General features: G+C 48.1%; 1 protein-coding gene across 2 annotated transcripts in view; it reads left to right on the top strand.

Moving 5' to 3' along the window:
- slc9a1a (solute carrier family 9 member A1a) overlaps nucleotides 1-18,822 on the top strand; it is a 28,725-nt gene extending 9,903 nt beyond the window's left edge. For both annotated transcript variants that reach the window (XM_049025132.1, XM_049025134.1), the window contains exons 2-12: nucleotides 3,530-3,990; nucleotides 6,772-7,022; nucleotides 7,636-7,853; nucleotides 8,341-8,543; nucleotides 9,677-9,766; nucleotides 10,382-10,452; nucleotides 10,872-11,048; nucleotides 11,618-11,732; nucleotides 14,091-14,189; nucleotides 14,295-14,379; nucleotides 15,141-18,822. In XM_049025132.1, the coding sequence (XP_048881089.1) occupies nucleotides 3,530-3,990; nucleotides 6,772-7,022; nucleotides 7,636-7,853; nucleotides 8,341-8,543; nucleotides 9,677-9,766; nucleotides 10,382-10,452; nucleotides 10,872-11,048; nucleotides 11,618-11,732; nucleotides 14,091-14,189; nucleotides 14,295-14,379; nucleotides 15,141-15,442 (2,072 nt within the window). In that variant the 3' untranslated portion in view covers nucleotides 15,443-18,822. The remainder of the gene's footprint in view (nucleotides 1-3,529; nucleotides 3,991-6,771; nucleotides 7,023-7,635; nucleotides 7,854-8,340; nucleotides 8,544-9,676; nucleotides 9,767-10,381; nucleotides 10,453-10,871; nucleotides 11,049-11,617; nucleotides 11,733-14,090; nucleotides 14,190-14,294; nucleotides 14,380-15,140) is intronic.
- The last annotated feature ends 2,638 nt before the right edge of the window (nucleotides 18,823-21,460 follow it).

The following is a 21,460-nucleotide window of genomic DNA, read 5'->3' as shown; positions in this document are numbered from 1 at the left end:
CGGTCCGAACGCGAATGTAAGTCGGAACAAGGCTGCATAAAATAAATGGCTCAGATCTCAAATGTTTGAAACTTCTTTGCTTGTAGCACAACCCGCTGGCGAGTGATACTCACGTATCCGCTGCGTAGGTAATGTCACCGGCGAAGCTGATTGCAGTTATTTCACGCATTAAGCTGCTGACACCAGTCATGCTTCCTTGTTAAGACTGCCAGTGTTGTACTTTGGTTCCGACACGTTCAGATGGTGGTGAAATCCGACGTCATTAGCGGCCGATAATGGCTGGTCATTAAGAGCAATATGCTGGGTAACATTCCGTTATTTTCACTGCACGGGGGTTATCGTTTGACATTTTCTGTCTCAGTGCAAGTGTTTGCTGCACGGTGGGTTGTTGCAGAGTGCTGCTGGCCGCAGTTACGTTGCACGTTAGATGCCCTCGAATCTAAAAATTCGCGAAAAATACTTTGGGGGGGGGGGAACACCTTATCTCAACTCATAACAGTCTGCTAGCCTGAACATTATTTACCACCAATTTCCCACCAGTATTGTACTGTACACTTCGCATGTTCAGTTCTTATCTAGACATTTGGTTAATATACAAACCATTCAAGTTATATCCCAGTAAGTGCAAAGTTACTAATGTTCGTAATGGGGGTACTGCGTTCTGGACCCATTATTACAAAACGTAAAATTAACGGCAGTGTAAAATTTAACTTGCTACAAGAAACGTGAGATTCCGCGGTCACAAAGACATCTAAGGGAGTAATGCTGATTACCGAGACAAAAACGCGCGGCGTACCCGATTTAATACGATATATAATATTTTAAGTGCTCTGAATCATTTTCGGTATTATTTTTGGCTGCCGCGTCGTCTGCGTGTTTCTGTCATCTTTCGGCCAATTCGCGAATGTCAAATGCGCGAACGTGAAGGGGTTACTGCACTCTTTCTTACGTTTAATTGTTCGTCAGCTATATGAGTTGAATGGGAGGTTGAGGTACCAGAATTAAAGCATGACCTGTAGTGACTGAAGATGCCTGGTATAGGTTTCCTGTTTGTTTATTTACTTGGTACATGCGTGTATGTTATCGCCCCTGAACTGCACCCTGGGTAATTTCCGGGTGAAGTGGTCGTGCTGCGGGGAGGCGATCGCTGTATTTGATCTGCTTGCCCATTCCTCCAGTATATCTTGCACTGGGTTTCTGTGCTGTTTACTTTGCAGGCAGCAGGTTGCACAAGCTGAGGTGCGAGGATGTTTCAGTATTGCTTAACGTTTGTGTAGGGTGTGACCACAGGACTGTGTTCCGTTTTTGGGTATTAGTGAGGCTGTTGGTCAGGAATTTCTTAAATACTTTTGATTGGAAGTCCCCCAGGGGGTAGTATGGTTTTGTCTCACAGGCCCCTAGGGGTTCCTTGGAGGGGGTATGGTGACCAGAAGGGTGCCATGGGTCCTGCTGCACCCAATCCGTGCGTGATCTCGCACCTGTTTCTGTCCCCAATCCGCCCCCTAGAAGTCGGTACAGAAGCGACGATCCGCCATCTTGGTGCAGGCGTGTCGTGTGAGTCATCCTCTTCGCAGGACAGAGGGCGAAGGGACACCCAAGGGCTCCTCGTCTGGGGGTCTGCGTCATCCGGGAACGTCAGCGTGAAGCCCGTTAATCTGCAGAGAAAACGCCCCCCCCCCCCGTGTCTGACAGGTGGATGGGAAGATGGCATCACATTTTCCCCTTTCATGTGTTATTCTGTACCTGCACTAGATATTGAAATTTCGGTATTAGGGTTCGCTGTGATGTTTTACTCTCACGTAGAGCTTTTCTCTTTTAAAGCATTTTACTTGCATTGGCTTTCAGCGTTTCATACACGTGTCGTATTATTAAAGGTCATCCTCATGGTCATGTGATGTGGGAGGTAGAAGGCTACAGATAAACGTTAACTGGAAAAGCACAGGGTAATGACATGTGATAAGATATTTTATTAGTCCCCCTGGCGAAATTCTTTTCACGCCTCCCCCAACTAGCTAACTGTAGGTGAGAGCAATCTGGCTGTGAAGGGCAGCCAGCCATAGCAGCGCCCAGGGAGCTGGGGGGGGGGGGTTAAGGCCCGTGCTCAAGATGCCGTAGATGTGCTGAGGCGGGGCTCGAACTGACGACCTTCTGATGACAGGCACCCAGGGATAGCCCACTGAGCCACACGCTGCCCTCAACGAGGGGTTTCCAGAGGCAGGTGCTGGCTAATACTCAGCATCCAGATCTTGTGGTGGAGATTCTACAGTGGGCTGGACGTGCGAAACACAAAAAATCGAAAGAAACTGCAAAACAAAATTTAGTTTTCTCAATGTTTTGTGATTCTTTTATTTTCTTAATTTTCCTAAATATTTATGAATTTTTTTTTTTTTTTGTATTTTTTTTCTTTTACTTATTTATTTGCATAATTTGCCCCCTGCCTGTCGGCTGTGAAACCGCATCCTCAGAACGTCCCGTTAGCCTGTACAAGCGAACGACAGCGTAGAGCTTTCTCTGGTGGGGAGCCGAAAGATCAAAGGGCGTAGCATTCAGGATTTGGGAGGTCTTCATAATGCTGACTGACACAGTTAACACCCACTTTAAGTACCAGCCATCTTTCCTGTGGTGTCTGCTTTGAGAACAATGGGATACGGTTTCACTCCCCTCTTGGCTGGACTGGTTCAAGAAGATGCTGGTGTAACTAATCAAATCGTGTGTGTAATGTTTTGAAAGGAAGTTTATCATAGCCCCCTCTGCCCCTGTATGTGGCTTGGCATGCTACACTCTCGGCCTCTGCTTGTCCAGTGGAGACGTCCTGATGTCACTTCCTGCATTTCCGTATGCCACTGCACAATCAAGTCTAGTGATTTTCAGCTCTCGGCATACTGTGGCATGAAATAACACTTCCTGAAGACCACGGTGCTACATACTTGCATAAAACGTAGAGAGAAACAGGTTTGGCAACATGTTCACAGGATGTGAATGCATTAAGAATTGTTAGAATGTGTAGAATTTAGGCAAAGGTGAAGGCAGCAGAATTGCTGGTCGCACCTTTACCGATTTTTGCTCCCCCATGGGGAATGAGTGGGAATCCCAGCAAGTAATACGACACCAGAAATTGCTGGGTGGCATAAAATCATTTTAGACACTGAAATGGATGCCGAGTTTGCAGACTACCATTGCCATGTTCCCACATTAATGAATAAGCTGAAAGAGTGTATAAGCATTGTTCGAGGTCTTTATGCTCCCGTATGCTCACCGATTCATAACCATGTCCTTGTTTGTAAAAGGTCTGTAATGGATCCCTACTTAAGTCTGATTGGAAATGCTACAGCAATGTGGTTCCTTGGAAAAAACGTTGGAGACAGAAGTGGTGCAATGTGTTTTGGCATGAAGCACTTTTAAAAATAGGCCTTCCACTGTACCTTCAGGTTGAGGCGTGTACACACAAGCGTCCATCTTGGTTTGCAATAAACGGATGAAGATAGACCTGACAACCCATCTCTTCTCCCTCTCTCTCCTTTCTCGGCAGGCTTCCACCTCATCCCGCGTCTCTCCTCCATCGTTCCCGAGAGTTGCCTGCTCATCGTAGTGGGGCTGTTGGTGGGCGGACTCATGAAGCTGGTGGGCGGGGCTCCACCAGAGCTTCAGTCGGACGTCTTCTTCCTCTACCTGTTGCCGCCCATCATCCTTGACGCCGGTTACTTCTTGCCCATCCGGCCCTTCTCGGAGAACCTGGGCACCATCCTGATGTTCGCCGTGGTGGGCACGCTCTGGAACTCCTTCTTCATCGGGGGCCTGCTGTATGCCGTCTGCCAGATAGAAGGCACCGACCTGCAATCCATCGGCCTGCTGCCCTGCTTCCTCTTCGCCTCCGTCATCTCCGCCGTGGACCCTGTGGCGGTGCTGGCCGTCTTCGAGGAGATCCACATCAACGAGCTCCTGCACATCCTGGTGTTCGGGGAGTCACTACTCAATGATGCAGTCACTGTCGTGAGTAGGCGCTCAGAACCCCCCGCCCGCCCCCCCCCCCCCAACCCGTCCCCAGGATGCCTGTGTCTCCCTCATAGTGATCTGCTGAACCTCAACCCCTGAGATACCACAAGAAATGATTCATGAGGATAGACAAAGCCCTACATTCCCACTCCCTACCCCTTACCAGAGGTGGAAAGTTCAGGTCCAGAAAGTACACCATCCAGACCAAGGTTTTGTTTCAGCCAACCCACCGAGTATGAAAACTTAGTCACAGAGTACTGGTTGGTTGAAACAAAACCTTGGTCTGGATTTGTACTTTCTGGACCTAAATTTTCCACCTCTGCCCCTTATATATTAGAAGTGCACCTTTCTCTCAGTTCCTCGTGACTCCTCCACACTCCATTGCTTCCATGGTCAGTTGTGTTCCCCCTTCATGTGTTCTGCTTCCTCTTGGTCCTATCATGCTGGTTGGGCATTGTGGGTTAACGGTAGTGGCTCACCAACATAGAAGCTCCATGTCATTTCAGCTTGTTTGTCCACAATGTCTCCAAAATAAAAGACTGTGTGGTGGCTGAGCTGTCGGCTTCACCGAGAATTGAAGTTTCTTCTGAGGTAGTGCTTATTTCTTCCGTGATATTTCCAGAAGAGTAGTATACGGCGTGCCAGGCTAACTCTACCAACCTGTGCATTTGTTGTCTGTTCTTAAACGACTATATGAACGGTGGGGATTGCATTGTTTCTGTAACGTGATCGGATCAAGAGTACTATCAAGCATTGCTCCTTATCGACAGTTTATCAAAGTTTCTTATTTAAGCTTTATAATAATAAGTTATGTCTTTTTATATTAGTGATCAGCGATTAGCTCCGAAACTGTTGATTCGGGCATCCCTACTGGTAACTAATGTATTTTTGCCTAATATTGCACATTGCCAACATAACCTGCTTACTTCTCAGCCACTTGCTGAGCTGGTTTGGTTGATGCTGGCAGTGAAACCTTTTGCCTTACTGGCATTGCTTAGTGTGTTTGTGGTCAACCAATCATCTCGTATTGCTGTAAGCGCCTTCCCGGTAGTTCATGTTCGAAAAAGTCTGGAGAAGGTACTAAAAATGGGTTCTGGAACTGTCTCTGAGGAACTACAATTGGGCTGAGGTCCTGTGGTCTGAACACGTCGGAAGTTCTTGGTTCTGGGGGGAAAAAAATGTCTGGTTCCTGAAAAAAGTTCCTGTGGTGTGAAAGCGCCTGTGCGCCTTTGGTGCCGTATCGGCCACGATTGCCGCATTGGACCGAATCTGATATCTTGCTTTGAGTCATATTGAGTATATTTTAATATATATATAAATATAAAAGCTAAAATGACATGGAGCTGCTTCATTGTGGGTCTTCAGAATGCAGGGAAGCTCTGCAGTGGCATGGGGGGGGGAGGTGGTGATGTACCTGGGCCTGATTCCAGCTTTAGTGTTGTGCAGTGCTTCTGCATCATTGTTAAAGGGCCAACTCTTCCGCAGGCCCCGAACTGTTCTAGAGCAGAGATGATGAGGAATAAAATACTGCGGTCCAGAGAGGGAAGGCCGTGTCCTGACTCTGGCTGGGCAGAGAGAGGGGTTACGTTTCTGTGGTTTGTTAAACCCTTAATGGTCTTAAAAAAAACATTCCTGTACAAGAACTTGTTCAAACCAACTCAGACCCAGCTCAGGATTAGCTAGACCCAGTCTTATTGATATTCTGCAGTGATACCTTCCCCTCACAGCACGAAGGACATCTATGCTAATAATAGTGTCTCTGTATGGTCATCAAGATATGTAAACGGCTTAATGGCAAGGCTGAGTCACACTCATTTGGGGATGAGTCACGCTCACAGGTGCCCACAAGGCGGCGGGGGGGGGGTATCTGCATTCCTGCACAGGCACGCTCTTGCACACACGCTCGGCTGTCTCTCTTCTCTGAGCCTTTCTGGGGATCTCGCTGTCCCCGTCTCTCTCCTCAGGCCGTGCCCGAGCCCTTTCTGCACACAGCACCCTTTCTGTGGCAGAGGACTGTGCGCAGTCGGACTGTTCCGGACCCGAATACCTCGGAGATAAAGGAGTGTGTTAGCTGCCGCCTCTCTCAATGAATGGCTCTTGCAGGGCACTGCAGATGTGTGGCTGTGAGAAAGAGTTTGTTATGCCGTCATTTTTGCAGTGTGAATGACACCCCAAGGAGCTCTGACTGATTTCAGGATCTCGGACAGCAAACAAGAAGCCTAGAGAAGAAGCCAATGTATCGGTTAATGGCCGATATTCGTTAAAAGCCAAGTCATAGACCCAGTCTCTCCAGTCTTGGTTGATATTGTGAGCTAATATGTAAACTTCATCGATATTCAAAGTCAGCAGCACCAGAGCTAAAGATATAACTGCTAAAATAATGCAGACAGTTGGAAAATCAGAGATCGGCCATTTTCTGTAGTGGAGGACGAGGGATTGTTGGCACATTCATCACTTAGAAGAGGTCTCAGATTACCGGCCTTATTAAATGTGGCCTGGGAATTGGTCTTCCGTTTTCCACAGAGAATGAAAAATTATATAATATCAATCTGCCCATCAGTGCCAGCAAGTAGGTGAGGTAACCAGTAGGCCAGTGGTAACCCCTCCCCCTCCCCCACCCCACCCACAGTTTGGAAACTTTCCATGGGAATTGACGGGAATTTATCAGAATTAATGGGAAAACTCCCAGAATTTTGCAGTCCCAGAATTGTTGGTCTCTTAGTTTTGAGTGAATGGATGGATAGATGGGTGACTACCTTCTCGTCCCCTTCTCCCCAGGTCCTGTACCACCTGTTTGAGGAGTACTCTGGTGTGGGCACGGTCGAATTCCTGGACGTCTTCCTTGGCATAGTCTGCTTCCTGGTGGTGTCCCTGGGCGGCGTGCTGGTGGGGGCTTTCTACGGCATCCTGGCTGCCTTCACCTCCCGCTTCACCTCGCACACGCGCGTCATCGAGCCGCTCTTCGTCTTCGTCTACAGCTACATGTCGTACCTGTCTGCCGAGGTGTTCCACCTGTCCGGCATCATGGCGTAAGCTCTTGGACGTTTGTCCGTCTTTCCCTTCCTCCGCTTCTTCGTGCGGGATGTCAAATACCCTCTTTTCGGGTTGTGTGGTTTCCACATTGTGGAAACTCCAGTTTAGAAATGAACTGGAGTTTGAAAGAAATGAACGAGATGGGGAAAATGTTACTTGAGTTTGCAGAACTCTGTGACTCGGACATAGTTCAGCTTCTGCAGTCAAGTGGTTCAGTAACAGTGGTGCTTCTGCATGATGCCCAAGCCTGTGTTTTGGTTTGTTGTGTCCGGATCATCTCGCAGAAGTTAGGCTTGGTTTGGGGGTGGTAGGTTCCTGGTGGCTCTTGTTTGGTCAGCTCATGGGTTTCTGTGTCCGGTGTGGTTCTCCTATGGGGAGCATGTGGTATCATAACCGGTGGCAGCAAGCAGACGGTGAGTTGTGGTCTTGAGTTGTGACGGATTTGTGGTAGGAGTCCGTATAAAGGATGGCTGTGTTAAAATGGTGACCCTGTTGATGGTGAAGGTTTTACTTTCCGTATTCCAGTTAAGCCTGTGTACTTCTGAAGGATGGTCCTGATCAAAGGCTCTCTCTTGTTCCCCTTGTGTCCGCGTTGACGTCGCCCATCAGGCTGATCGCCTGTGGCGCCGTCATGCGCCCCTATGTGGAGGCTAACATCTCCCACAAGTCGCACACCACCACCAAGTACTTCCTGAAGATGTGGAGTAGCGTGAGCGAGACGCTCATCTTCATCTTCCTCGGCGTCTCCACGGTGGCTGGGCTCCACGCGTGGAACTGGACCTTCGTCACAGTCACCATCATCCTCTGCCTCGTGGCTCGTGTGCTTGGTGAGAGCCCGCACCCGCCACAACTGACCCCTATGTCAGTGATGTGTCTGTAAGGGTGGTGAAGTACTTGGGACCAGGCATTGGGGTGTCCCGGACATTCTGGGGAATAGAATACTGAGCATAGTGACAGGACAGGGACTTCATGTTAAAATAGTGGTAATAAATTTCATCATGTTGGAGTTGGAGCGGGAGGGTGGCAAGGAGTAATTTTTTCGTGTAGGTCCCCCAGTGTCCCTAGAATCGCCTCAGTTTATGGTCATGTAACTCTTGGCCCCTTTCCTCATCGACACCCGGCGGCATTTCCTATTGAGGCTTGAGTAGTTTCGATCTTCGGTCCTGCCCACTGTGTCGTCAAAACCACAATAGCCGCCCCCCCCCCCGTCCCCATATCGACACCCTTACCCAGTGTTAGTGTAAAACTTTATCACCCTCTGAGCTGTCTGCCTTTAACTATCCCTTGTTCATACCCCTTTTTCGCTCCCCCAAGGGGTGATGGGCCTCACTTTCGTGATCAACAAGTTCCGCATCGTCAAGCTCACCAACAAAGACCAGTTCATCATAGCCTACGGTGGCCTGCGAGGGGCGATAGCGTTCTCTCTGGGCTACCTCCTGCATCCCGAAGAGTTTCCCATGCGGAACATGTTCCTTACCACCATCATCACCGTCATCTTTTTCACGGTCTTTGTGCAGGTAGGTCTTGTGTGAAAAGTATAGCCGCAATCCCTGCAACACTCTTGAGGCCGTAGTTACTGTGATGCAGACTCCTTTCAGAGAGTTAATTGGAATAATATGAGTGATTGTGCTTTGTTCAACCCCATGGAGAAATTGGGTAGTCTTTGCTTATGTTCCCTTGAGAGAGACACTTGTATATACAGGTTAGCACAAGTTCGGGGTCAGAGCACGAACTCAGCCAGCATCCATTCCTGCGGCAGTCTAGGGTTCTAAGGGTCTTGCACAGACACCCCATGGTAATAATATTGTTCAGCCAGTTGCTGTATTTGAACTCGTGACCTTCCGGATATAGCACAGGTCCATAACCCTGACCCTATCCCACTGCGGCATGTGAATTGAGAGATCCTTTGGCAGAGCTGGCAGTAGGAGATCTGTGTACTGTGTCCTCCCAAGGCAGATCATTAGCCTCCTGTTTGCAAACTGGGTTTGCGACTGATAGGTTCAAATCCCAGTAGGAGAGCTGCTCTTGTTCGCTTCAGCAGTCTACCAGGATTAAATGTGTTTTCAGCCCCGGAATCTTCCGGATAAAAGGGTCTCGCTTAAAAATGATTAAATCCCTTCTTTAGACCCTTTGCTATTATATTATGCTGCAGAGACCGATGCTGCAGAGTAGGTTAGAGATGGATCTCTGAATCCTGTTCCGGCCTCCCACAGCAAGCCGTTCGCTGGGTCAAGGACACCTGGATCTGTGATTTATTAAAACATCTCGCGGATATGAGGCAAGATTCTGAGAGAGTGCAATAGGTAGAAATCGGGGAAAATAATAGAAGTAGTTTTTATGTGTGGCTGGTATTGTCACGAAGGTTAGGCTGGGTGATGAAGCCGCTCTGCCTCAGTGTGAATAATTTATCTGCACCTTTTGGATGCCTGGTCATGGTGTTTTTCGTCACGTGGCCTGTGGCAATGTGGGGTGACGGAGTGCAGAGGGGACCTCCTGCTATTGCTCATTAAGGTCCATAGGAGACTTTTTACTGAACCTGGTCTCTCGGCATTGTGGCCACAGCTAAGGATGACGTCATCAAGTTTGTTTTATCATGCCTGTAGTTCTCCGGACTGATTCCTCCTGCTGTGTAATCCCCCATATGCACCAGGGCATGACGATCCGACCTCTGGTGGATCTCCTGGCCGTGAAGAAGAAGCAGGAGACCAAGCGCTCCATCAACGAGGAGATCCACACGCAGGTAGGTCCTCGCTGTGGCCATGGTGATGGGCGAAGCGGAACGCTGACTACCCTGGCCAGTAGACCCGGTTAGACCTGGCTGGAGCCAAAGTCGGCGTCAGATTCCAGGCGTCAGACGCCTTGCAGCGACTCCTCACCATTGACATCTAATCTCCTGCTGGGCATCCGGTTCACAAACCTGTTCTCGCCGTTATGCTTGCGTGGGACTGAGGTACTAGGTGGTGCTGGGTACTGCTTCTGACTTATTGCAGTAGTGATTCAAGAGACCACGCAATAGCACCCCCTGCTGGTCCCATGGAGCTGGTGCACTAGCTATTCTGGGGCAGATGCTAGTCGGGCTGCTGGCTGTCTCTTAGGGTAGATGGGAGATCCACCCCCCCCCCCCAGGAAGTGACAGCTGACTGCTGTGTTCAAGCCTCCAGTTGCATGCATGAGTCAGCAGAATTCTGCTGCTGTGGCTCTGTGCAGCATCAAACGTCTGCCTGCATGTCGGAAGCTGAGGCCTGCAGCCTGCAGCACTGCGTCTCTGTCGCAGATTCGGGGCTGTTTCCGGCGGCAAATTCTGATGCAGATGGCACTCATGAATGACAGCTTACTCTCTCTCTCCTCTTTCCAGTTCCTAGACCACCTACTGACAGGCATCGAGGACATCTGTGGGCACTACGGCCACCATCACTGGAAGGACAAGTGGGTCTCTCTTCCTGTATCGGATTTCCAGCAGAAGAATGTGCTCATATTTTACTGATCGGGATGGGGAGTCTGTGTGTTTATGTACTGCAGGACAGTTATGTCTGGGATTTTGCAGTAATATTACAGACTGGCTCATGTTTGGGCTGCGCGACATAAAATAATGTTAGCAGGGCCCCCAGCTGAGCCCCCCAGCGTGGAGCTTCTTTAACACAGCCCACGTGATTACATCAAAGCTGGCAGGCTTTTAATCTTCACAGGATTAGAGGGCTGACTCAACGTCTGTGACAGCCGCCAGTGACACTGCATTTTAGTGTGAGATACGGGGGGGTGGGTGGGGGGGGGGGGAGGGTTCCTGTGCTCTGCTATCAGCGTCTTTTGGTTCGCACATGTCATGCGAGCGACTGTCTTACCCGCAGGCTGAACCGCTTCAATAAGAAGTACGTGAAGAAGTGTCTGATCGCAGGAGAACGCTCCAAGGAGCCACAGCTCATCGCCTTCTACCACAAGATGGAGATGAAGCAAGCCATCGAGCTGGTGGAGAGCGGTGGCGGCGTCAAGCTACCCTCCGCTGTGCCCTCTACCGTGTCCATGCAGTAAGCCCCGCCCCCATGCCACGCCCCAAGCCACGCCCCCAAACTCCCGCTGAGGGTGTCCTACAGTTCACCCTAACAGCTCCCCCCAGCTTTTCAGGTGTATGTCGGGTTTGTCTACTTTTAGAACCTTGCTGCTGTATGCACAAGAATTTCCCCCGGGATCAGACAAATGTTCCCAGCTCTAGACCACAGGTTACCGCCGGCTTCCGCTTGGCACAATATAGCCTCTTACAAAAATAGTTTTGAAAATGCATTCCAAAAATAATCTTTCGATTGTCTGTATTGTTTGGTTGGTCGATGACTAAGAGCTTGGCATTTGCTGGGTAAGTGGCAGCTGTTACATGGTGAACCCCGAGCTCCTAATGAACAGTGATGGGCCATGGAGGTGCTGGAAAGTGCCTCCTATGCTGAATTTATTCCGGCCCACCAGGTCACTAAAACTTGCTGATTTTCATTAAGCAGGATTTATGGGGAGAGCGCACATCTCCTTAGGTTTCTAAGTTGTATTTCGGAGAGACGTCGACAAGCACTGCGGTTGCGTGCCTCACGTTGTGCTCTCGTTTTCCCAGGAACATCCAACCCAAGAAGCCCAACTCTGACCGCGCTCTGCCCCAAATCTCCAAGAGCCGTGAGGAAGAGATCCGGAAGATCCTGCGGAACAACCTGCAGAAGACCCGGCAGAGGGTGAGACGCATTTTCTGGGTTCCTTCACCACCCAGAATAACCTGGGGCTTTAACTGATGTCCGATCGATAGTCAGGTTCTTAGGGCGCAGCCGCAAAGCTTGTGGTCTTGCGTCGAAGTATACGCTTATTTTTCGGCACTGTATCCGCTTTTAGTTTCTCCCGTGTTGTCTGCCAGAGACGGTGCTCATTCGAAAATAATAGTTGGGAATCTCCTGTCTTGTAGGTCGATTTGATCCCTGTAGTGTAGCACAAAGGTTTCAATTTGGTTGACTTCACTTCAAGATACATGAGATGGTTTGGCTTGGTCCAGACACAGTCCTGCCTGCTCCGACTGGATTGTGCTTTTACTTGCTTGTGTTTTAGCGTTTGTCACTTAAGATCGTCTGACACTCATAAATTTAGGATTGCGGTCTACTCGCGGTATCCCAGCTTTTTAAAGAACCGACTCCGCCTTGCTGGTGGACATGCTTCAGATCGACAACAAACCAGCAGAGACCTGAAGAAAGCAGTCTGAGGTACAAAACTGACACATTGACCATATGAACCACCTCTGTTCATTTTCTTGCTGGTGAACGTGCAGACCTCGGAAATCTAGCTTGATGACTTCAGGGCTAAGATGAACGGAGAAGGTTATGACTCTCTCATCTGTGCTCAGCTGACCTGGAGCAGCTAACGGTTACATGCCGATCATTCTGTCTTCTCAGCCGTTTACTTGCCATCCCATGCGAAAACGGATATCGCAGATTCTGAGCTGTATAAATGTTCAGCAGTCACCAAACCCACAACTTGGATTCAGTCCTCATCATAGCCGGGGACTTTGACAAGGTTGATTTGAAAAAGGAACTGCCAGACTTGGAAGGAAGAAAACGATCACTGCTATTCACATATCAGGGTTTGTTACAAATCTGTCTCGACCTCCGTTTGGATGATTGGCTGTTTTCTTATAACCAAAATATAATCAAAAGATGACATGCGAAGCTCAGAGAGCATTCCCAGACATTCTCTGCAGGCTTTCCGGTTATATCTAGCTCCGGTGTTTTCATACATAGTCCCAAGCCAGAGCACCGCCGTGCTTCAAAAGAACCAACATCACCCCTAACGGCTACCTACCCACCTCAACAGTTGCGTAGTGCTGTGGGAGACTGGAATAGATCTGCTCTGCACAGTCTGGTCCTGCTGCAGTTTGTTTACTGCTCCGCTTTTAACGCAATAATCCCTGACAAACTCATCAGCAAGCTCAAGGACTTGGGGGCTGATCACCACCCTGTGTAGCTGTGCTTTCAAACGTGCAGACCCTGGGTTGTCGCATCATAGTTCGCTTTGCCGATGACGCGGTCGTGGCGAGTTGGATCTTCAGTAATGATGAAACGGCCCACCAGAAGGAGGTGCGGAACCAGGCAAGCAGGAGTCAGGAAAACAGTCTCCTCCTGAGCCCGGTGAGACAATAGAGCTGATAGGTGGGCCACTAAAACCCGCTCGCAATCAGGTCCGTTGCCTGTGGAGAGTAGGGATGCAGCAACACCGGCATTGGGTATCGGGCCGGTAACATTTGTGGCATTTTCTTCTTTTTGCTGTCTAATCAAATCTTGACATTAAGTACTTGTTTGGTACTCGGTATCGGCAAGTACAAAGATGTAAGTTCTCGTACTCGGTCTGAAAACAAGGTGTCTGTGTAACTCTAGTGGAGAAGGGTGTTCAGCTTCAAATACCTGGGTATCCACATCATGGGGGACCTGGCGTGGACAGCCCCACCTGGCCCCCACCAGCGGCCTTGCTACTACCTCAGAATGCTTAAGATGTTCACACTGGTTCCCAAGATCCTGATGCCATTCTACAACTGCCCCATTGAGAGCATCGCATCTGTTGTAATCTCCTGAACCTGCAGGCCACTCACAGTAAGTGGTGCACAGCATCGAAAATGAAAGACCTTGCCAGTCCCAGCAGCCTCATCTGTGGTCGGGGAGGTTTTTCTCACAGCCTGAAGGCTAAAACCAAGAGACTCAGGAAAGGCTTCTACCCTGAGACTGTGTTAATGTCCAAGTATTCATTTAGCTAACAAGCACTTTATGCACTAATTAGCCTGCTCTGGAGGATTTCCAACTGCTTTCTGATTTTGTCTATTTTGCAGTAATTTTATCTGTTTATTTTGTTCTTTTAATATTTAGTTTTTTCTTTACCTGTTTCCTCAAGCACAATCCAGGCAGCAGGTGGGCAAGTTTTTCAATACACAGTAGTACAGTGTGTGTGTGTGTGTGTGTGTGTGTGTGTGTGTGTGTGTGTGTGTGTGTGTGTGTGTGTGTGTGTGTGTGTGTGTGTGTGTGAGACAAAGCTTGAATCCTCCCCTTTCCCCGATCCAGTTGCGTTCCTACAACAGGCACACGCTGGTGGGGGACCCCGATGAGGACGGCTGGAATGAATTGCTCCTCAAGAGGCGGAAAATAATGGACATAGACAAGGTGAGATTCCACTTTCGTCACGGCCGCACCGGTCTGTGATATGGACGCCGCCCAGTCTAATCACAATCTTTTTTTTTTTTTTTTTTTTTTATTTGCGCTCTGTAGCAGATATCAAGGATGAGTAATTACCTCACCGTGCCAGCGGCTCCCCCAGAATCGCCCACGCTTAGCCGGTCCCGTCTTGCATCAGGTGAGTGGGGGAGGGCAGAGAGCCCCCTAGTGGCCATGGCTGCGCTTGCCACAGTTGTTATCCCAATGAATGACAGAGAGAGCTCACAGCTTGCTAACTTCACGAGACAGACCTTACTCTGAGATGGAAAGTAATGCAGAGAAGTCACAATGCATGAAATCAGGGACCTTCTGGTGTGGGCATGGAGGTCTTGAGACCTTTATCACACACAACTTTGTGTCCCTGACAGAGGCACAGTAGGCGCATGCATACTTTGGTAGTGTTCAGGAGCCCTTCGATGCATAAAATTATAAGATGTACTTCCCATCGCGGGTGTTAGGGGCGGAGGCCATCGGCAATCTGGAAAAACAGCAAAAAAAATTTCAGTCCCCTTGGTGAAAAGGTACGACAAATGCAAGTAAGAAAGATGTCTGTGAGATCACATGAGGCTGCCCTTACTACACCTGGCATCCTCCGAAGCAGCACTGTACATATATTTTATGTGTCTGAGTCACCAAACTTTGTGTGCCGTCTGCTGGCCTTCATCTGTCATCTGCGGCTTTTATTTCACCATAAAATTCCCATTTAATTCCTTGTGCCAACTCTGCAGTGGGGAAAGTCTCGATGCAGACTGTAATATAAGCCAGGAGGGGGGGGTCAAAGGTGACGTTTTGTTTGCGGGGCCTAGAATTTCCAGCTATGCCCCTGGGCTCATGGTCTGTCCGTGATCCTCGTGATGAAGTGTCTGAGCCCCTTCCTTTCCTGGGTCGCCTCATCCCCAGACCCCCAGAACTACGGCCCCAAACCCACCCTGGGCAACGTGCCCATCATCAAGGTGGACCTGGCCTCGCCGCAGTCGCCGGAGTACGTCAGCGTGGTGGACGAGTTCCAGAAGGAGGCCGTGCCGCTGAAGGAAGAGGATGAGGACATGGGCGGCCTGACGATGAAGGTGCCCCTCGGAGACCCAGAAAAGGAGGGGCAGGAGGAGCAGAACGGCGGTAAGGAGCAGCAGCGCCTGATGCGGTGCCTGAGTGACCCGGGGCCTGGCGGAGCTGAGGAAGAGGACGAGCCCTTCCTCCCATGACGAGCACTGCTCCCCTCCCCCCCCAAGGAGGTGGCAGACTACCCTGCTCCATGCTGTCCCGCCATGATTTTTGAGTTAAAAGACTGAAACAAGCCAAAAAAAAAAACTGACACTGAAAGAGGAAAACACAATACAGCCATTTATTTTGTACCATTGTTGTTGTCTGTTTTTAATGTCCTCTGCGTCATAAGCCTTTGGTGCTTTGGAGGCCCAGGTTGCAGTACTATGCATTACCAAAGGGTGGCGCTCCTGCTTCAGGAGGACTGACGTGGGTCCAACCTCCCCCTTCAGCGGCACCCACTCAGGGCTGGGTTGACACCCCCCACACCCCCGGTTTGGGCCGTTTTCATGCAGTGTTTGTGGTGTTGTCGTCTCCGCCGCCACCAGGTGGCACTCTCGTACTTTCTTCTTGTACGTCAGAGTTCATCTCGTTTATGTTCCATGATTGTTGTTGCATCCGCTTCAGAAGGAAAAGGAAAAAGGGAAAAAAACCCAAATGTTAAATTACGGGGAAAGCTTTTCCACTGCACGAGGTGCTGAACTTCTGATTCAAAGCAGTTCTTATACTAGGTCTGCACAATATAGGGAAAAAAAATCAAATATCGCGAAGTGATTTTGTTGCAATAAATATTTACAAAGCAAAATAGGTCCACAATTTTTCACAAACCTGTCTAGGAGCGATTTGGATGGGAAGGTTGAAAATGAGGGCCTCGCAAGATGTACGCAGAGCTCATGCAAACTGAGGCACTAAACTGATTTTTAAACTCGTACGAGAATCTTGAAAAGCAATCATTAAAATTGCAGAGCTTGCCAAGTTTTGTTTATTAAGAGCGTAAAAATGTTTGAGTGGAACTTGAACCTCCTGCGCTGTAATGTCTGGACAGTATGAAGGTGTGGAAATGTGTGATCTCAACCCAGCTGACTGTGGCTGTCCTTGCAATGTGAGAATCGCGTGTGCGTAACACATGATGTTGATTATTAATATTGCACATAGCCCAGCCCACCCTGCCTCATGGTGTAATGCTTCTGGCAGTACCAGATTATCACACCGGTATAAAACAAACACAGGAAGTACCATCCTCTTGGGTACTGTTTTGAAGTACCAAACGTTCAGAACCTAGTGCAGTGGAAAAGCACCCTTGGTGTATTGTAACATCGCCTGTCGGCTCTATGTCGTGTCTCTCTCATTCTTAAGCAATATCATCTGTGTACTAATCGACTGACTACTGTGATTTCCGGGGGGTGTCGGTAGAGGTGCTTGGCAGCTGACTGGGGGTGTGTGACTGTGCGGCTTGTGGTCTGTCTTGTCCCTCTCTGACACTTGCTCTGTGTCTGTTTTGTCTCTGTCTGCCCGTGTTGCTAATTCATTCGCTGGCACGTTCACGGATGTGAAAAACAAGCCATCTCGGCATTTCTCCATGTTAAACGTAGTGACGAGCAGTCCTTACTAATTATTACTAAATTAATCGCTAACTATTAGAAATTTCTTTTCTTCAGAAATATAGATTTATTGCCATGATATTATAAACACTATTTTGTATACCTGCAGAAGTTCCCTTTCCCATTTGTCTTGAATGTCTTACCCAAAGCCACTAATGATCTTCCTGAGAACGGTCTGAGAGAGAGGATCTCCGATCCTATCTGTCCAGTTTTAATGGTTACCAGCAGATTCTCTGAGTCTCTCTGCTGGGGGTGGGGTGGGGGGGGGAGGGAGGTGATGGGTGTTCATTGAACGTATAGTTTGGCCACCATCACACTGCATTACCTGCCTCCACTCCAGCAGTTTGTAATTTTTTTCCTGTGTCCCTTTTTCTTCTGTCACTTTGCCCCACCTGCTGGCCATGTTGAGTCATTGCATGGTTCGTGACTATACCTGAACCGCTAATGCACTGAAGGTGGGGGGGGGGGGGGAGATTGTCAGCTCTCAGGTAGGTTAAAATTGCCAGCGTGTACTGGGAGTGCAAACTAACTGCACAAAATTTTTTATTTTTTTTTTCCTTTGTCTTTGTGAGTCGTTTAAGTCATTCAGGGACCCCATGCTTAACGAAATCAATTGTAAATCATAGCTACAGTCATTTGACATTTTTTTTACAACTAAATCTGTATATTTGCTTTTTGTTGTTGTCTTCATGTCAGACATGATCACCTGCTGACTGTCCTGTTTGTGGGTGTAAACCAGGGGTGTTTCGGTATGATGGTTAACCAGGATAAAAAAAAATGGAAATGGTTGTAGCATTAATGTTGTTTTATATCGATGCTAAAATAACAATATCTGTCATCATGACCGCTTAATGGGGGTGGGGGCTTGGAGCCTATCCCAGGAACAGTGGGCACAGGCGGGGACCAGACCTGGGTGGGTCACACACAATTGAGACATGCCAATCAGCCCCTGGTGAAAATCCATGTGAACGTGGGGAGAGTGTGTGCGCTCCACACAGAAAGGACCCGGGGTCGAACCCAGGGCCTTTTTGATGTGAGGCAGCAGTGTTCGCTGTGCCCCCCTAACAATAACGTCATGAAGTGTTACTATCCGTCACCCTCACACATGCGCTAATTATGTATTATCACATGCATATCAGTTACTTTTTAATGTTCCCAATTCACATGAATTCAGGTTAATTCCAGATCGTGATCATTTTCGTAACACGTGTGCAGACGCCACACGTTCTCCCACAGCGGACGTCATACTTCGGTTAGCTGCCCAACGGTCTAAAGATACTAAGAGGTGCTAGTGATGTTAGCAGGAAATTGCACCCTGACCATGAGCCATGTGGGCCCTGTTTGAAGGAAGTTTTTGTAGAGAGTGACTTGCCAGCGTGTAAAGCTGTAATGGACGAAACGTCACACGCCAGCTGCGATATTGACTTTTGTCTCATTACTCCGCTGTTCGAAATCTGAGTCATCTGTAAGCTAACCTGCTAAAACAATGCGAAGGCTAATACCTGAACGAACCATGTCACTGGATAGACAACATTTTAAATAGACGAGACCTACATTACCGTGCAAAAGTTTTAGGCAGTCAAAGAAAATGATCATATCACCCCAACCGAGACACCACCATGTTTGGCTAATCAGTACTTCATTGAGTTACTTAACTAATTAACCCTTTAACTAATTAATTGATTAATTGAGCTGAGGGAGAGTTTTGGGACCTGATGCTGTGTTCTTAGATATCAGTTATTTTGGAGATCATGTTTTATACATTTATTTTGTTTATTGCTCAGTTGCATGTATTCTGATGTTCAATTGTGCTTCTGAGCAAATACTTGCTACCCAGATAAGACTAGATTTAAACACTTTATTTCACTGCCTAACGCTTTTGCACAGCAATGTTCCGTGCAACTAAATACAATAAGAATTAAATAAGTTTATGCAACACACATTTCACGTATGTTTGTTATTTATTGAATGGCAGGGTGGGTGTTGTGGGAGTGAGGGGTAAACGATGATGTATGTAAAATGGCAAAATTGGGATATATGGTTAATAGACTGTGATTTTTGCCATACTATTGCAAACTGCTCTGTATTGTATATGTGTGACTCCTTTAAGGCTGGTACCACACATGAACACAGTAGGACAGGTCAAAAATGTCACCACACTCCAAAGCTCCCCTGCTGGCCACAAGAGGAAATGCGGATTCTGACCAATGCGCCATATGTTTTCATAGCAGAGACCACAGGCCGGCGCAGAATCCATGCATTATTCGCTGTGTGTGCCTGTGTGACATGAATATAGTGATGCAATTATCTGAATGCCCCAATTTTCAGTGGCTGTGTAGAGTTGGAAGGGGCATTCTGGGTAACGGTGAGTAGAGATGGTGCAGACCCTCTTGTGGTGGGAGTCGGTGATTTGTAACAGCCAGCTCACTCTGTGGGGTAGATGAATTAAATGATCATGTGCGTTTGGAGATCAGCAGCCACCTGTGTGCAATGCACCTGTCGTCCTGTGCTGTGCCGTTTGAAAACGGAAGCAGATGATGATGATAATTAGGAAATAATTTTACCAGTGGAGACTAATTGGACCAGTTAAGTGAGAGAAGCTGGTTGGAGTTCAGATCTGCTTGTTGGATCTGATCCGCACTTTTTCTTAGCATCGTCTATTGAGCGATTTAAGATTTAAAATTTAAGGAACTTTATTGATCCCACAGGGAAATGCTTGTTCATAAAGCATCAAGTATGTAGGGCACAGAAGAATGTACATGTTCAGTGTCCCAGACCAGGTGCAAACAAATGAAAGCGTGCACAGTACTCGTATATCCTCTCAAAGTTCACTTTGGGGTGTCCAACAAAGTACTTTAACAGAGTTTTCTCATCAGGGGCCTTGTGCCCTGCTGTTACTGGGATGTCAGTAGATGTAACCTCTTAATCCTGTAAGTGTGTGGTTCCATTTTTGTTAACCGGGGAAATCCCAAACCCTCTGTTTGTCAGTTTCAAGTCTGTTATCATCCTTAGTGTGTGTTTTCCAGTATGCTTTTGTGTACCATCCTCCCTGTAAGATCCTGCTGAGCGTCCCCCTCCCCCCAAGTATATGTGATACACTGTATAACCTCCCCTTCCCAGCACAGCATCCCCTACTAGCCTCCCGCCCCTGTCGTCTCAGTGCTCTTTTTATGAACATGTAGATGTAACAGGGTTGTCCCACATCTGGGCTTAGCTCCTTCACCTCCTCCCCACCTCCTCTTTATCTTCCGTAAAGACTATACCTGACCAATGCATTCATCTCCTCCTCTTCTGGTCTCTCCTCTTGATATCTGTTCCTGATATTTCTGCACGGCCTGTTGCCCTTGGGTCGCCGTCACTGGGGGGAACAGTGGAGTGCCACTGTTTGTTACCTTATCCGTCCGTGGCTCCCCAACTTATGTAAGCAGGGCCCAGCACCGGAAGTTTCCTCCGAGTTTTGTCCGTCAGAATGGATGTTGGTTAGCGGTTGTGAACCGCAGAGGACCTGGTTTCTCTGGACGGTGCCTTTCTCTCTCCCACTTAGAAATAGTGTCCCCCCCCCCTACACTGTGCATACAAAAAGCATGAAACCTTTATAATGGAACTGTTAAGTAAGAGCAATACTTCACTGCAAAAGGGACACCGCTTTGCAGAGCAGCGTGTCGACCTGGCGACGGGAGAAGATACACGAAGCCCAGGAGGATCCTCCAGAGGGGACACACCCCCTCCCCGGCTCAGCTCTCCCCCGCCCGCCCCGCTAAAACACTCCCTCTTTGCTCACACTGCTGATTCATTGTCTGGCAAAATGCAAAAAAAAATTGCAATAATATTGAAAAATTTTATTTTGTATACTATGAATAGAGGATTTATGGATTGAAAACTGTGTGAACCTACGGTGTTCGGCGTGGGACTGGTGTGTAATACGAAGCATTAGGACAAAGGCCAATCTGCACATTCCCTCCCCAAGGCTGCATTTCATCCCTGTATTTTGAAAACTAATGTACTGTAATGGTTTAAAGAAAATATACCAAATTAAAGTTTTAATTTATAATACATGGGAAATGCATCTGCGGTCTGTCTTGTTGCGGTGTGTTTTGAGCGGCTGGCTTAATTTTGTTTTGTGTAAACATCTTTTACAAGTCATACGAGCAGCTGTGTATAGGAGGGAAATGCTGTATCGATACAGTGAATTAATTCATTAATAATGAGATTTTTTTTCTTTTTTGATGCTGATTTGTATGCAACAAGGGTCTGTTATCAGTGGCTGTTTGCAATCAGGTGGAGATGAGGGTGTGGCAGAGAGAAAACGAGGGTGCGCGATTGGACGGTTAAAATATGCGAAGGTCCTTATTTTGGACGTGTGACACGTGGTGACCTTTTGTGGGAATGTGCCACGAGCCATCACACTAACGAAGTAAATTAGCTCTGGCTGTTCTTTGCCTAATTGACAACCCGCAGATCTGACATTTGTCAAGCCCTCTTCACTTTTAAAATATGCAGAGTGCTCGCAGTGCAGGCTATTCTGCATAAATCGCAGTGAATTTCACTGTTTAGAGAGACATTTGCCTAAATGAGTAA

The sequence above is a fragment of the Brienomyrus brachyistius genome, chromosome 9 (genome assembly GCF_023856365.1).
Source record: "Brienomyrus brachyistius isolate T26 chromosome 9, BBRACH_0.4, whole genome shotgun sequence".
Taxonomy (NCBI): domain Eukaryota; kingdom Metazoa; phylum Chordata; class Actinopteri; order Osteoglossiformes; family Mormyridae; genus Brienomyrus; species Brienomyrus brachyistius.
This window is presented reverse-complemented; position numbering and strand designations above follow the sequence as displayed.